Here is a 14,176-nt window from a genome sequence, read left to right as displayed (position 1 = left end):
ATTAGCGAGCGCGGGAGGATCGAGCGGGACGCAATGCAGGGCTCTTCTATAGTAAATGACGGTACCACCACCACGGGCAGAGAGCCTGTCGTTCCTGACCATGTTATAGTTCGCGATTTTAGGGTCACGGCGCGCGGGCTTAAGTAGGGTCTCCTGCACTAAAAAGATATCAATTTGGTGGTCACGCAAAAAGTCAGAAACCTGATCACGTTGATTTGCGAGACCGTAAGCGTTAAAAAATCCTATCGTTACGGATAGGGGCTTTATTCTACTTATATACGCCATTGATTACCGGCGGAGTGAGGGGAGGACGTACGTATTTAATGACGCGTATACGTCGGCGTATTCCTGCACAACGGCGATAAAGTGTTGTGCAGTGGAGGCAGCGCGAATGGCGTCGCCCAAAGCGTTAACGCGCTCAAAGTTGATCGACTGAAAGAAGTCGATCGCTAAAGCGAGATTGTCGGACGCGGTCGGAGGGCAAGTCGCGGGAGAGGGACGAGTCGCGGGGGCGGGACGAATCGCGGAGGAGGGAGTTGTAGCCGTGTTCGTGTACGGCAGCGGTTTTGCCCAGGCCGAGACACTGGGCACCGCCGCCGGAACGAACGCTGGCTTAGCCTGCGACGCAGAGGGTGCCGAGGCTTTGATGTCTGGGCCGGAAGCTCGGAGGCGGTTTTGGCGGGCGACGCGGCGATTTATTTTAGGGGCTCGGGGGCAACCACGGTAATTCGCGGGGTGACCCTGTGTTCGACACAGGACGCAGCTAGGCGGTTCCGTCGCGGTTTTTTGGTCGCGAGCGCAGAGGGCCGTGGCGTGATCGCCCAAACACTTAACACATCGGGGGCGCGCGTGACAGTTACGGGAAGAGTGCCCGTACAATTGACAGTTATGGCACTGGCTAGGAGTGCCTTTTTTATGGGGGGCTTCGATGGCGATACCGGAGAGCCTACAGACGGTCTGTGTGTTGAAGATTTTCTTACCCTCGGGGGTAGGCTGGAGGGTGACTAGAACCATATTATATGGCTCCCTACCGCGACCGGTGTGCATACGGTGCACAGAATTCACTGGTAGGCCTTGTTCTAACAGGTCGGCTTTTACGAGCTCTACATCTAACTCTTTAGGGATTCCGCGTATTACAACGCGGAGTTCGCGCTCCTCCTGGAGCGTATACGTATGGAAACTTATACGCTCCTTACGGAGGTAAGAAGAGAGGGCCCTATGGTCGTCGGGTGTTTGAACCTTAATTTGAATGCCGTTCGCGAGGTTACGGGCATTCGTGAAATTTATATTTTTGGCCTTAAGGGCCAGGCAAACTCGATCCCAAGCTGCCTTCTCCTGAAGGATAACCGGGGGAGGGGTCTGGGTTTTATTTTGTGCCACCGGACGCGGCGACGGAGTGGCACGGGCTGGGGGCGCAACGGGAGTCTGAGGGCGGGGGCGCGACGCGTTCACGGCTTTGCTAATTTTAGCGGCCGCGGGAGCTCGAGACTCCGCGGCACGCTTCTTACCCTTCTGTACCAGGGTGAATCCATCCGTCGATGAGGCGGGGGCGAGGTCGACCTCCATGTCCGAGTCAGAGTCGGAGCACGAGGAGGCGGGTGCAGGCGACCTACGAGCAAGTGTAGGTGTTTTAGAGGGCGCGACGGAGGCCGCGGATGATCGCTCAGCTGAAACGATGGTCACGGCGGACGACGCAGCAGCTTTTCTCGCCAGTATAGGCGACACGGGAGCGGCAGGCACGACAGAGGCTGCGGTGCTCAATGCAGAAGCTCTGCACGTAGGTACAGGCGACGCAGGAGCAGCGAGCGCGGCGGAGTCCTCGAGAGGGCTCGCAGTGTGATTGGCCTTGAAGGCCAAAAACTCCGAGGCGAGCTGTGGGTGGCGAAGTCGGAGGAATTCCGCGAATACAGCGTCCATGATCGCTGAGTACCCAGGTGGGGCGGCCCCGGGTCTTGAAAACACTCGCCTTGCGGCGAGGCCCCAACTTCTCGGACCTGAGCGGTTCTATTGAACACAGGTGGCAATGCGGCGCGATTACTACAGGACAAAGAAAAAGCACAACAAAACAGAAATTACGAAAAGAAACAAAACAAATAAATACTTGCAGGAAACCACTTTGTCGGCAGATGTACCACGAACACAGAAACAACAAAAGGAAACAAAACAAATAAAAACTTCCAGAAAGAGCACTTAGTCGGCAGATGTACCACAAACACAGGCCGCGCGAACAATGGCCGGGCTAACAAAAGCCGGGCGAACAAAGACCGGGCGATCGAGTGGACGATGAGCACGTCCGCACGTGACGGGTGCCTCTATCGGAATGATTTGGGATCTGTTCTTGTCTCGTATCGGTGGTTCATTAAACATAACGCAGGCTACAATATAAGGTCCTTGAGCTTTTCTATTTCTTCATCATCAGCCCACGGTCGTCCACTGCTGGACACAAGGCTGTCCCAATTCACACTACTGAGTAATATTTATATTTAGTAATGTAAAAATTTCAAAAACTTTGTTTATCATTTTGAACGAATCCACAGTTCCACAGGTTCAGTATCCACAGGATATGGGATAGTTGTTTTTTATTACATTTAAATTACGAATATAACAGGGATGTCACTCCGACGCAAACCATAACTGTCTTTATACATATATAAAAGATAATGTATGTTTTTGTATGTCTACCCACAATTATCTTAAGTAGTTAGCTTTTTGAATCATGGCTTTTAGGTTTTATATTTAATATATAATTGCAGTTTGTAGCGGGTGAAACCGTGAACGCAGCTAGTTTAAATATAAGTAGGCAAAACCTCGCCCTATTTTCTTTGGTTTTCAGCTCGTTTTCTTTTTGGATTTAGTGATTATATCCTAAATTCAATCATTGGGTTATCATCAGTTTTTTTTAGTTTTTTTTTTTAATTATAGCTTAGATGGGTGGACGAGCTCACAGCTCACCTGGTGTTAAGTGGTTACATCTACAATGTAAATGCGCCAACCACCTTAAGATATAAGTTCTAAACTCTTCAAATCGAAACGCATTACTGTTTCACGGCAGAAATAGGCAGGGTGGTGGTGCCTATGGTATATAATAATATATTTAAAAGATACACATGTTCTTGCAGTATTCTTTTAATGAAGTTATAAAAATGTTATGGGACTGCAGAGTAAGGCCGAAGCTGAGTACGCGAACTGCCTCCGCGTGATGGCCGGCCTCAACGGGGAGATTCGGACGTTGCGCGAACGATTGAGCGCCGCGAACGCGGAGAACGAGCAGCTGCTCGCGATTCGCGACGAGTTGCTCGCCGCGCAGCCGGAGTGCGCCGACCCGCCCGCCGACGGCGACGACGCGGCGCAGTACCGCGCGCGCGTGGCCGACCTGCAGGCAAGACCACCGCACTTATATTGTAATACTAGCGGCCCGCTCCGCTTGGGTCTTTAACAAAAATTTCAACGACGTGGTTTTATTTTTTTTAATAAAAGAACACTTATTGCGGCATAACTATAATAGTTTGACATATTATTATGCTGTCAGGACACTTTTTGTAAATAATGATGTGTTCTACAAGGTCGTAGTACATTATTTTATTCTATCATCAATAGTTTTCGTAGGGCACGCGATGTAGAGAATATCTTAGGTAATTATTTTTCACTTTGGGTTACATTAAAGCAGATTTAGTAAGGATCCCTAAATTTTTTTTCAAAAAATATAGTCTATGTCACTCGGGAATAGTGTAGCTTCCAAACAGTGAAAGAATTTTTCAAATCGGTTCAGTAGTTTCGGAGGCTATTCAATACAAACAAACAAACAAATCTTTCCTCTTTATAATATTAGTATAGAAGTATAGATATAACATTAAGTCCGCCTATGTACAAGTTTTGTTTTTGTGCATAAAGTATAAATAAATAAATAAATAACATAAGTTATGTTCACCAATATTTCGATTAGCATCTTGATGATTGAAACCTCTTAGCTACCTTGAGAAGAAGGAGTGACTTCATAAAACATAGATACGGATTCTATTTCATCAACAATAATAATTAAAATTATGTATGTCGAATCTGTTAATTTTGCATGAAACATAAAGGTAATCGCTAATTCTTAATCAAATCGTCTATAACTGTTTTATGTACGTGAACAAATGAGCGATATATACTGGGTCTTAAGAGACCGCTTCCGAAAACGAAGACAGACAGACGATAGTACTAATGACTGACACCTTTGATGATGGGACGGACAAAAAAATCGATCCTAATTTAAATAAATAATAGTTTTAAAAAAACTACAAAAAAATACGCTTTTATAGAAAATCACATTAAAAAATAGAAAATAGATTTTAATAAACTTTAATTAAAAATAGTGTAAGAAAAAATGATTTTATTGTAAAAAAAAGCGTGGAATGCTTTTCAGGATATTATCAAAATAATCCTTCTACTCATATTTGTTCATAAAATATTTGTAACTATTGATACCATGCACCCCACGCTTTTTTTTACAATAAAATCATTTTTCTTCGTGCTAACATACATACGTCTGAAGCTAGTTAAATCGTATTAAAAAAAAAGTGTGTGTGTCCGCTCCGACGCACGACTGGAGTTTACTGGATATAAAAAATTAAACGAAACAATACGAGAAATAGTTCTATATTACGACAACACGATACACTACAGATTATTAACAAATTAACGAGACACAAAACAAACGACTAACAAATATATGAAAATACAATAATGAGAGAAACGCGCGATCAGTACGAGGCTTTGTGGCGGACTGCCGGCGCAGGCGCATAACGCATTTCGTGTGACATGCTAGTACGATTTTGGTCCCCATAATTTTCATACCCCGGGCCTATATATGTAAATCGATTCTAAAGGAGTAAACTCCAAAAAAAACGTTTAAAACGTTTTTTATGCATTATTTACGCTCCATCATGTTAGCTAAATGAAACGATAGTTTCATAAAAAATACATTACTAAAAAAAACAGCAATGAAAGACAAAATCAAAAACAGCTGATGCTGGGTTCAACGAACGCACGGGTGCTTCGTTTCTTTTAAGATACAGCGCTCCCCAAATTTTACAACTTTGGAGGCACAACATTTTCGTTTTCGGAAGCGGTCGCCTAACACCCAGTATAACTAAACTAACTAAACACACTTTAAACGTACATCGTCCACAAAACTCTTACTCAATGTTGTTGTAGTGGCTACAGCCTATCTGAACGCCAGAGGATATCGCTACTAATCCTATCATAGCTATACTGCTCTATGCTAGATAGAGTCAACTTTAAAAGAGATTTGTGAAAATGCAATGTAAATGACAATACTTCCAGTTGATAAGTAAGAGGGGAGTGAGCGATGAAATGGTATATGATAGATAGAGGGGTATGGAACATGTTACCCCAGGTGATTGATTGGGAGAAGGGCAAGAGAATGATGATGAGTTCCAGGTGATATAGATTTAGACTTTGGTATGGTACGGAGATGACAACATAATCAATCTTAAGCAATTTTTTGGTACGCTCTACTCCCCATCAGATATTGGTTATTCGAAAATATTTAAATATTGTAATCTGGTTTCAGGCTCAACTCACTCGTTCGACGGTAGCCGAAGAAGCGAACCTTGCCGAAATTCAACGTTTGGCGTCGAACGCGGCCGAGATGCAAGCCGAGCTAGCCTTCCGGCCGACGCGTTCCGACGTCGATGACTTGACCTCCGTTATTGAAAAGCTGCGTGCCGACCTTATGGTCAAGGATCAACAAATCGAGCGGCTCCTGGCGGGCGCCGACCGGGACCGGGCCGCCGCGGACAAGGCCGTCGAGACGACACGATCCCTCGAGGACCTCGGCGGGATCGACGACGACTGCGCCGACCGAAGCGTCGACGCCGGGAAGATATCCGCCGAAATCGACGAGATGTTCCGGCTCGACTTTGATGACGACGAAGATGACGAAACCGACTCGGTCGCCACCGTCGAGACGAACCGGGAGGAGGTCGGGGAGCGCACGCGGCTGTCGGACGAGCAGCGGCTGCAGGTGACGCTGCAGAACGGGAGCCTGCACGCGCTCGAGGAGGAGCTGGTGCGCGCCAAGGAGCGCTGGGCCGAGGAGAGCTGCGAGCGCGCCCGGCTGGCGGCGCAGCTGGCGGCGCTGCGCACCAAGTCTCCGCTGCAGACGCCCGTGCTGGCGCTGGTCGCCCCGCTGCTGGCCGCCGCGCTGTACTGGCTGCTGCTGCCCTACATCTCCTGATGGACGGCCACGTGGGACCCGCCCGGGTTCGCCTAGCCCCGCGCCACCTCTACCCGTCCCCCCCTCCGAATCTTTGCTCATTCTCTTTGTGCCCGTTTCGACTATATCGGTCGCGTCGACACTTGCACCTCTCCCCGCTCTTCTACTCGAGTGTCCGCGTGACGTGTAAACGTGACTCATTAGCGTTGCGTCGTGGAGAGCTCAGATATTTTGTCGATTGAGAATGTTACTTGTGTGGGACGGTTTTTGTCGGGTCGTCTGTGTGCGTGTGTGTGTGTGTGGCAATTATTTGAACGCCAAAGGGAATCCCGGCTTCGTGGTGTGATCGAATCGGAAGTGCCATGATGTCGCGTGACGCAGCGACCACCAGCAGCGGTCGCTTTGCTTCGTCGCCCGACTGTGCGTTTCGTGTGGTGTCTCTGAAAATTGATATCGCGCGTTGATAAAGATTAATGAAATTGAATGTTGAAATCTGCCATAATAAATAAATTGTAAATTATAAAAAAATAAAACAAATTCTAAGGCCTAACAACGACTGCGCTCGTTTTATAATATTGTTGTGAATCTTGTACAATTTAATTAGTCGTCTGAGCGATTTTGAGTGGTGACGAAATCGATCAGGTTATTATTATTATTATTGTTGTAAATTTTTGACGGTTTATAAATAGAACGATGTATTCATAGTAACTTGTATTTGTTTAATTTGCATCGAGGGGGTGACGACGGACCCGAACATATCATTGTTATAACTCCGCGGTCCGACCTATCCATTGGCTCACGATCCAATCGGGACTTTATCTTCGAATCGTTTGCATTTTTCTAGTCTTTAAAACTGTATATTTAGCCTCGGTAGGTTGCGGGACTAACTGCATTTTGGTTATGCAATTTTTAGAGCCAGTTTTCAAATCGAATATTCTAATGATTTGTCATTCGAAGAAGCATTTAAATGCATCTCTCACTATGATAGTCTTTCTATTATTTATGCGTAGTAATGTTTTAGTTTCAATAATTCACAAGATTTTAGTTTAGAGATGTTTTGTGCATGGGGTTTAGGTGTTATTGTGCCACTTGCTGTTCACGGTCGTATCGTATACTTTGTTTCGTTTTTATGAAGATATATTTTTAGTTGTATAGTGGAAGGCACAAGTTTACTATGTACAAATGTTATGGTGACTCTCGGCTAGCTGATGTGCCGTTCGATCCTCGATATAGCTTAGCTCTGTGATGTGAAGGCCAATAGATATTATCGTAACGAACTTGTCTAACTAAAGTTTTATTATACTCATAGAATTTATATAACAACCACGTCGGAGTTCACTGTCTATAAATATTTATTATTTTATATTGTTGCACTGATTTTTGTTATGTTCAATGTTTTATTTTGTGTTTTATTGAATACCTTACCTAACTGTAAATATTTAACTAGTATTCGTTTTTTTAATTTAGTTAAATTTCCGTCGAAGACTATGTTGTATTTTATGAAGTAATTAATATGCATTCAATGTGGATGTGTAACTGATAAAATTTATTGGAAATAATACATATTGATTTGTTTAAAAAAAAATTAATGTTGTTTTAATTTTCGAAATCGCAATGCTAATAAATAGGGAGATATGAAATATTTTGTAAAAAAAAAATGTGTTTTTTAGTACGCCCACGAGCCACGTCAGATCGTACCAAAATAGCTGCAACAGCTAGTAAATGGTTAATGAAAAAAGTGGAATGACGTGTACAGAGAGTATGACGCAGCCGCGAAATAATAGTCTGACTAACGAGTGTCGAGATACGTAATTCAGTAAATGCGACACGTTGCTCTGTTTGAGTGCAAACTGATAGAGTTATATACGGACCCTCCCACATCTATGCTCCTAATAGAATGTGTGTTTAAAACATTGAGTCTAATATCGGGTACGCGCCGCTCTGAGAATCGGTAAATCAATAAAAATATATTATATTTGTTAAAGCTTCTCATCACGTAGTATGTACGCAAATTACAAATAACAAATCAAAATAATTTAACGAAAATCAACTCGCACAGTAGAACAAATCTTCCAATACGCTTGAGGGAGGCACAGTTCCCAAGATACTGGGTATGTTACCTCGTTGGACAGCCAGACTCACTCTCTGTGCAAAGTACCAGCCAGCCTTAGCATCACGTGTAGCCTCCTTCAAGCGTTTGGAGATTTCTGATAAAAATTCTTTGCTTCAAGGCCCCAAGGGCCCATCGTCTCAACCGCGAAAAGCAAAAAAAGACTAAGAAGACCTTGAAAAGCTTTAATCGAATATTTGACGGAATACCGGTGGTAGGACGTTTTGTGGGTCTGCACGGGTAGGTACCACCACCCTGCCTATTTCTGCCGTGAATCAGATATGCGTTTCGGTTCGAAGTGTAGGGCAGCCGTTGTAGTGTAAAAACTGACACTTTAGATATTTAGCTCAAGGTGGGTGGCGACCTTTACATTGTAGTTCTCTATGGGCTCCGGTAACCACAGTATATCAGGTGGACCGTGAGCTCGACCACCCATCTAAACAATAAAAAATGAAAAGTCATTAACTCCAAAGTCCATTGATATGACAATCTGAATGACACCATCCATCATTAGGCATGTCAAAATCTCAATTTCATTGTATAATGAGCGTCGAACCACTCAAAACGGAATGCATTAGTTGGGGCTGCGCACCTGTAGACGTTATAATGCGATTTTCACTACCTATCACATTAAGAAAAGTATACTAGAACATTTTATTTCGAAACTGAGATTAAACTATTGTTTTAGTACCTATTACTAAAATCCACGTGCGTCATTGTCATTTTATACAGCATAGAAGGCATTCGTGATTATAATGCATCTATTAACATGAATTGTAAATATACCTAACACTAATTTTACAGTTTTATCGAAGCATTTATACGGCCGTCTGGTGAAGTGGTAAGTGACATGGTCACTACACAAGGGGGTCGCGGCTTCGAATCCCGCCAAGGGAAGATATTTGTATGATAAATATAAATGTCTTTTCCGGGGCTATGGATGTATATTAAATATATGTATGTGTATAATAAAAAATCTTACATTTATTTCCGTTATCTGGTACCTGTAACACAAGTTCTTTACGAATTTATCACGGGACCAAAAGTTAACGTCTCGATGAACGATTTCAATGATCTCTCGTTTCTTAAAGTACATACACTTCATATTATATTACGAGTAGTGCATACTACGATCGCGCCTACTCTAGCTAATTTATATGTATTATCTATGTACTGTATACGTATTTTCAGTTGAGTATTTGAAACCGCGTTAAAAGTAGAATTATAAATATCTATATATTAATACGTGAAGCAAAAACTTTGTATCCCTTTTTACGAAAATTGCGCGGACCGAGGAGTATGAAATTTTCCACACTTATAGAGAATATAGAGAAGAAGTGCACAATGCTAATATTTTTTTTAAATAATGCATAAAAGATACATTAAATTAGTAAAGAAAACATTACACACACTACATATCATGTATTTTACGCACACACGCATGCATACTATTTAGTTATTGTCAAACTTTTGTTCTTGACGTCTGTTGTCAAATTGAGAATAGATTTAATATAGTTTGTTAATATTTTTTATAGTGTAGTCTTGGCGAAATTTGTGATTATAGAAGTATAAAATACAACCATAATAGTGTACAAACTTACAATTCCAATTAATTATAGTCGAATTTCGACTACTGCGGGACTCTAGTACAAATAAAAGAACACGTTGTGTTGGGGATAAATATAACACAATAACTTATATTATGTTTATCGGTTGTTAAAGTTTTTAATAGTACAGAATAATGAAAAAATGTATTAGGTAGGTACGTTATGCAGGTTTTAGAAAAACATTTACTGCGACATCGTACGTTCCAATGGCATCTATTAGCGGTAATTTAATAAAAAATATTCTATATAATAGGAGCTAGAACTGGCAAACCTATCACCTCCAAGGCATAAACTAAGCGGTATCTAGAACGTTCGACAGTTCGTTGACCTCCAAACTTCAAGATTTGTCTACGTAATGATCTTTCCGCATTCACAGTAGTTGGCCTAGCGAACCCAGCCAGCTCTTTTTTATTGCCCTTTTAGGCAGACGAGCATACGGCCCATCTGATGGTGAGTGGTTACGGGGACGTCAGTAGTGGCAGGGGCAGAACCAAGTCGCTGCTGCCACAAAGCGATCTTTAGATAATTTGTAAAAATTCTAATAGCTGTATTGTATGTTATGCTGTTTTGTAATGTATGCTATGTTGCAGAGCTACATATAGCTATTTTATTTAAATAGGTATACCTATGTGGTTACGGCCTTTGTATCATCAATACTACTTTAGGCTTCTACCGAGTCCTTAATATACTAAACATATTAATCGCGTAAGCATTTACGAAAACGACTTATTGGTCCCCGGCAGTGGTCTCGAACCTACCGATTTTTCGGTATTTCTACCGATATGGGCTCTGTTCTACCGAAATACCGAAATATAACGATTTTTCTACGATTTCAGAGTATATACATGGAAATTCTCCCAATTTTTCTACCGATTTGAAACTTTTAGACATTATTGATTCAAAATGTTAAAATTGGCAAAACTACTTCGATACTTATTAAGAGTAGGCTCTTTCCCAATATTGTTCAGAGCAATGATTTCCAGACAATTGAATTTTTTTTAATTTTTTTTATTGCCTTTGTAGGCAGACGGGCATACGGCCCACCTGATGGTGAGTGGTTACCGTCGCCCATGGTCTTCATCAATGCCAGGGGCAGAGCCAAGCCGCTGCCTACCGCTTAATACTCTCCACAAGCCTCGTTTGAAGAAGGACATGTCATAGCGCTCGGGAAACACCGTGGAGGGGAGCTCATTCCATAGCCGGATGGTACGTGGCAAAAAAGATCTCTGGAAACGCACTGTGGATGACCGCAGCGGCTCCAGGTAGTATATATAGAGTGGCGCATTTTAAGAAATTGTGAACAAATCAAAACATTTCCTAATGATGTAGAACTATTTTGGGAGGAAGTAACTTTACTAAAACGTGGCGATGACACTCAAATGTTTCCTTTGTTGTTTAATTTCATCCTTAATATTTTATCATTTCCCTATTATTCTTAAATATGATTGTTATAAATTAGTATTTTTTTTTTTCAATAAATAAACGAATTTGATTCAATATTGTATATTTTTTGACAAATACCGATTTTGGGTACAAAATAGTACAAATATACCGATTTTAGCTGGCAAGTCTACCGATCTCGCTCTATGACGTTCGAGATCACTGGTCCCCGGAAATAATGTCTTTACATTTCGATAAAACCGAAGATTGGTTTGGATGGTGGGACAGTAATTCTTCAATACAAAAGATCTCATGTTTCAAATTGAGAGGTAGCATTAAAGTAATTATGAATACAGAATCGGTTGGGTAACCGCTTCATATGAGGTGGTCTTCGAAATCGTCGGTGCATTCAGAGTTAAAACAACATTAAAAACGTGATTTATCTGTCAATCTGTAAGTAAGAAGTTTCCGTCGGCAAAATAAGCCTAGTCGCCGTATGCAGCTGGCTGGTAAGAATTGTAATTGAATATTTGAAAAAAAAAAAATACACTGGCATCGTTTGTGATGCCAGCTACACGTGCCCTCAATAAGATTCATTTAGTCGCTTCAGCTTACCTCAATACCTCACTGATAATCACCTTCGAAATTGCTTAAACATCATGGCATTTAGCGTGCACATAAACACAAAAATAAACATGCAAATAGTTTGTTTATGTTTTTATTTTATGAGTAATTAAATTTTATTACTACAAACAAATATTCGTCTGTGGCTGGCGGACGATAGAAGTTTTAAACTGGAATGCAGTTTCCGGTTTAAAAGGAAAACTGCCGACATACGATTAACATTTATTTTTAAACAATTAATTTTCATTAACATCTGTACTCCTTCCCTGTATCAGGTGTAGGCGCATTGTGTACTTTTTCGATTATGTCTATTTTAGTCATACGTTTGTTCACTCCGATAACATTTTTATCGTTACACATTTGGGAGAAAACAACATGAGGAAGATATTCTATCAAGCTGGTGAATTTGCTAGTTAGACCGACGGTCCAAATATTATTATTTTTTGGAGCTTGTTTTTATGCAAAATTCGAAAATGTCGTTAGCAAGATTCAGGAATCTATCAAATATCTTGTGTTCGATAACTACCTTTTTTATCTTTCTCTTGTCTTGTTTTCACTTACTTACATATATGTAATTTGATCACTGTGTTAAAGTATTTACATTTCATCACTAAATCAAGTCACGCTAAACTTCTTACTCTTAATTTTACCATTCATGTGGGCTTTGACATACTTGGACTCTTCCACGCGTTCATCTTAACATTCCGTAGAGTGCATACGTCTATTGTCACGTACCATATTCTACTACGCACAGCAAGCATCACTGGACTTATTGTCTTCTTTAAACAAATAAATTATGTTTTTCATGCTGATTTAATTCGAAGTTATGGAAAGCTACAGTTAAAGATGTATTTTCAAACGTAATGGGTTAAAATGTGTTCACCAAAAATTCGTTATTTTGATATTTTGGATTTTATTTATTTGTATTTTGCACTGATTTCTCAATATAAATCTGTGTACTGCCCAAGTATATTTTGCCTATAACTATAAGCTGAGAAGTTGTAGGGGAAAATTTCGCTATGCAAGGTTTATGCGAAGTACTCTATATTGATAATTATAAGCGAAGGTTATAATGAATATTTTTAACATTTATGAAGAAACATGACTAAAATCGGAACCTACTTAGAAGAAATTATATTTTCAAATTAGGTTCATACCATTATTTCTTGTCAATATTTGCGTTCTATGCAATTCCGATCATAATCTAGACGTGAAACGATTACTTCCTGGGAAGTTTAAATTCAAATTAATTTATTTGCCATTATCTTATCTTTATTTATCTTCAATTTACTTATCCGAAAAAAAAACATTATTTTAGACAACATAAGTATACTAAGCATATACCTAGTTTTGCCATAAATACTGAGACAAAGGAAAAATAAAATTTCTATTGCAAATAACATTTATTAACTTTTACAGTGTGTTAGTTTAATACATAAATATAAAACAATTTAAAGTATAAAAAGCTTATTCGAAGTGGTCTCCATTGGCTGCAATACAGTCCTTTAAACGTTGAGGCCAGTTATCAATAGAAGCACGCACTCTTTCCATGGGAACATTTTTCACTGCCAATCGTACGGATTGTTTTAGGGACTCCAACTTATCATGACGTTTAGAGCAAGCCGTACTCTTTAAAACTGACCATAAATCATAATCCAGCGGATTAAGATCGGGACTAGACGACGGCCAGTCTTCAGCTCTGATGAAGTCCGAAACGTTCGTTTCCAACCAAGACTGCGTAGACCAAGCTTTATGACCTGGCGCCGAGTCTTGCTGGAAGGACCATTCTTGATTATTGAACATGGTGTTGTTAAGGGACTTCACTACCTTCTCAAGAATGGTATCTTGATACACTTGTGCCGATGTTTTGATACCTTTTTCACAAAAGTATGGCTCAGTCACTCCTTCATAGCTAATACCCCACCAAACCATTACTGAAGTCGGATAGTGCCCACGTTGCACTCTATCGACTAATTGGGAAGCTCCCTTAGAGCTTTGAGCATAAATACGGTCATTTTGTTTGTTAAAATGTTGCTCAATTGTAAAAAAATTCTCATCCGTAAACAAAAATTTTCTATGACCTCCCTTTACGTACCGCTTCAGTGGTTGTTTCGATTTTACCACCCTATTCTCTTTTAAATTATCAGTTAAGAAATGACCAGTACGTCTCTTATAGGCTGCAAGTCCTAAGTCATCTTGTAAAATACGCGACATGGTTCTAGGTGCTATCTTCAT

General features: G+C 41.0%; 1 protein-coding gene across 3 annotated transcripts in view; it reads left to right on the top strand.

Annotated features, from left to right (window-relative positions):
* LOC101737124 (sarcolemmal membrane-associated protein) overlaps positions 1–6,928 on the top strand; it is a 32,523-nt gene extending 25,595 nt beyond the window's left edge. For 2 of the 3 annotated variants that reach the window (XM_004932245.5, XM_038012472.2), the window contains exons 12-13: positions 3,161–3,379; positions 5,576–6,928. In XM_004932245.5, coding sequence (XP_004932302.1) covers positions 3,161–3,379; positions 5,576–6,241 — 885 coding nt within the window. In that variant the 3' untranslated portion in view covers positions 6,242–6,928. The remainder of the gene's footprint in view (positions 1–3,160; positions 3,380–5,575) is intronic. The other variant, XM_021351890.3, reaches the window with a different exon arrangement.
* Positions 6,929–14,176: the final 7,248 nt, after the last annotated feature.

Source organism: Bombyx mori, chromosome 8 (assembly GCF_030269925.1).
Source record: "Bombyx mori chromosome 8, ASM3026992v2".
Taxonomy (NCBI): domain Eukaryota; kingdom Metazoa; phylum Arthropoda; class Insecta; order Lepidoptera; family Bombycidae; genus Bombyx; species Bombyx mori.
This window is presented reverse-complemented; position numbering and strand designations above follow the sequence as displayed.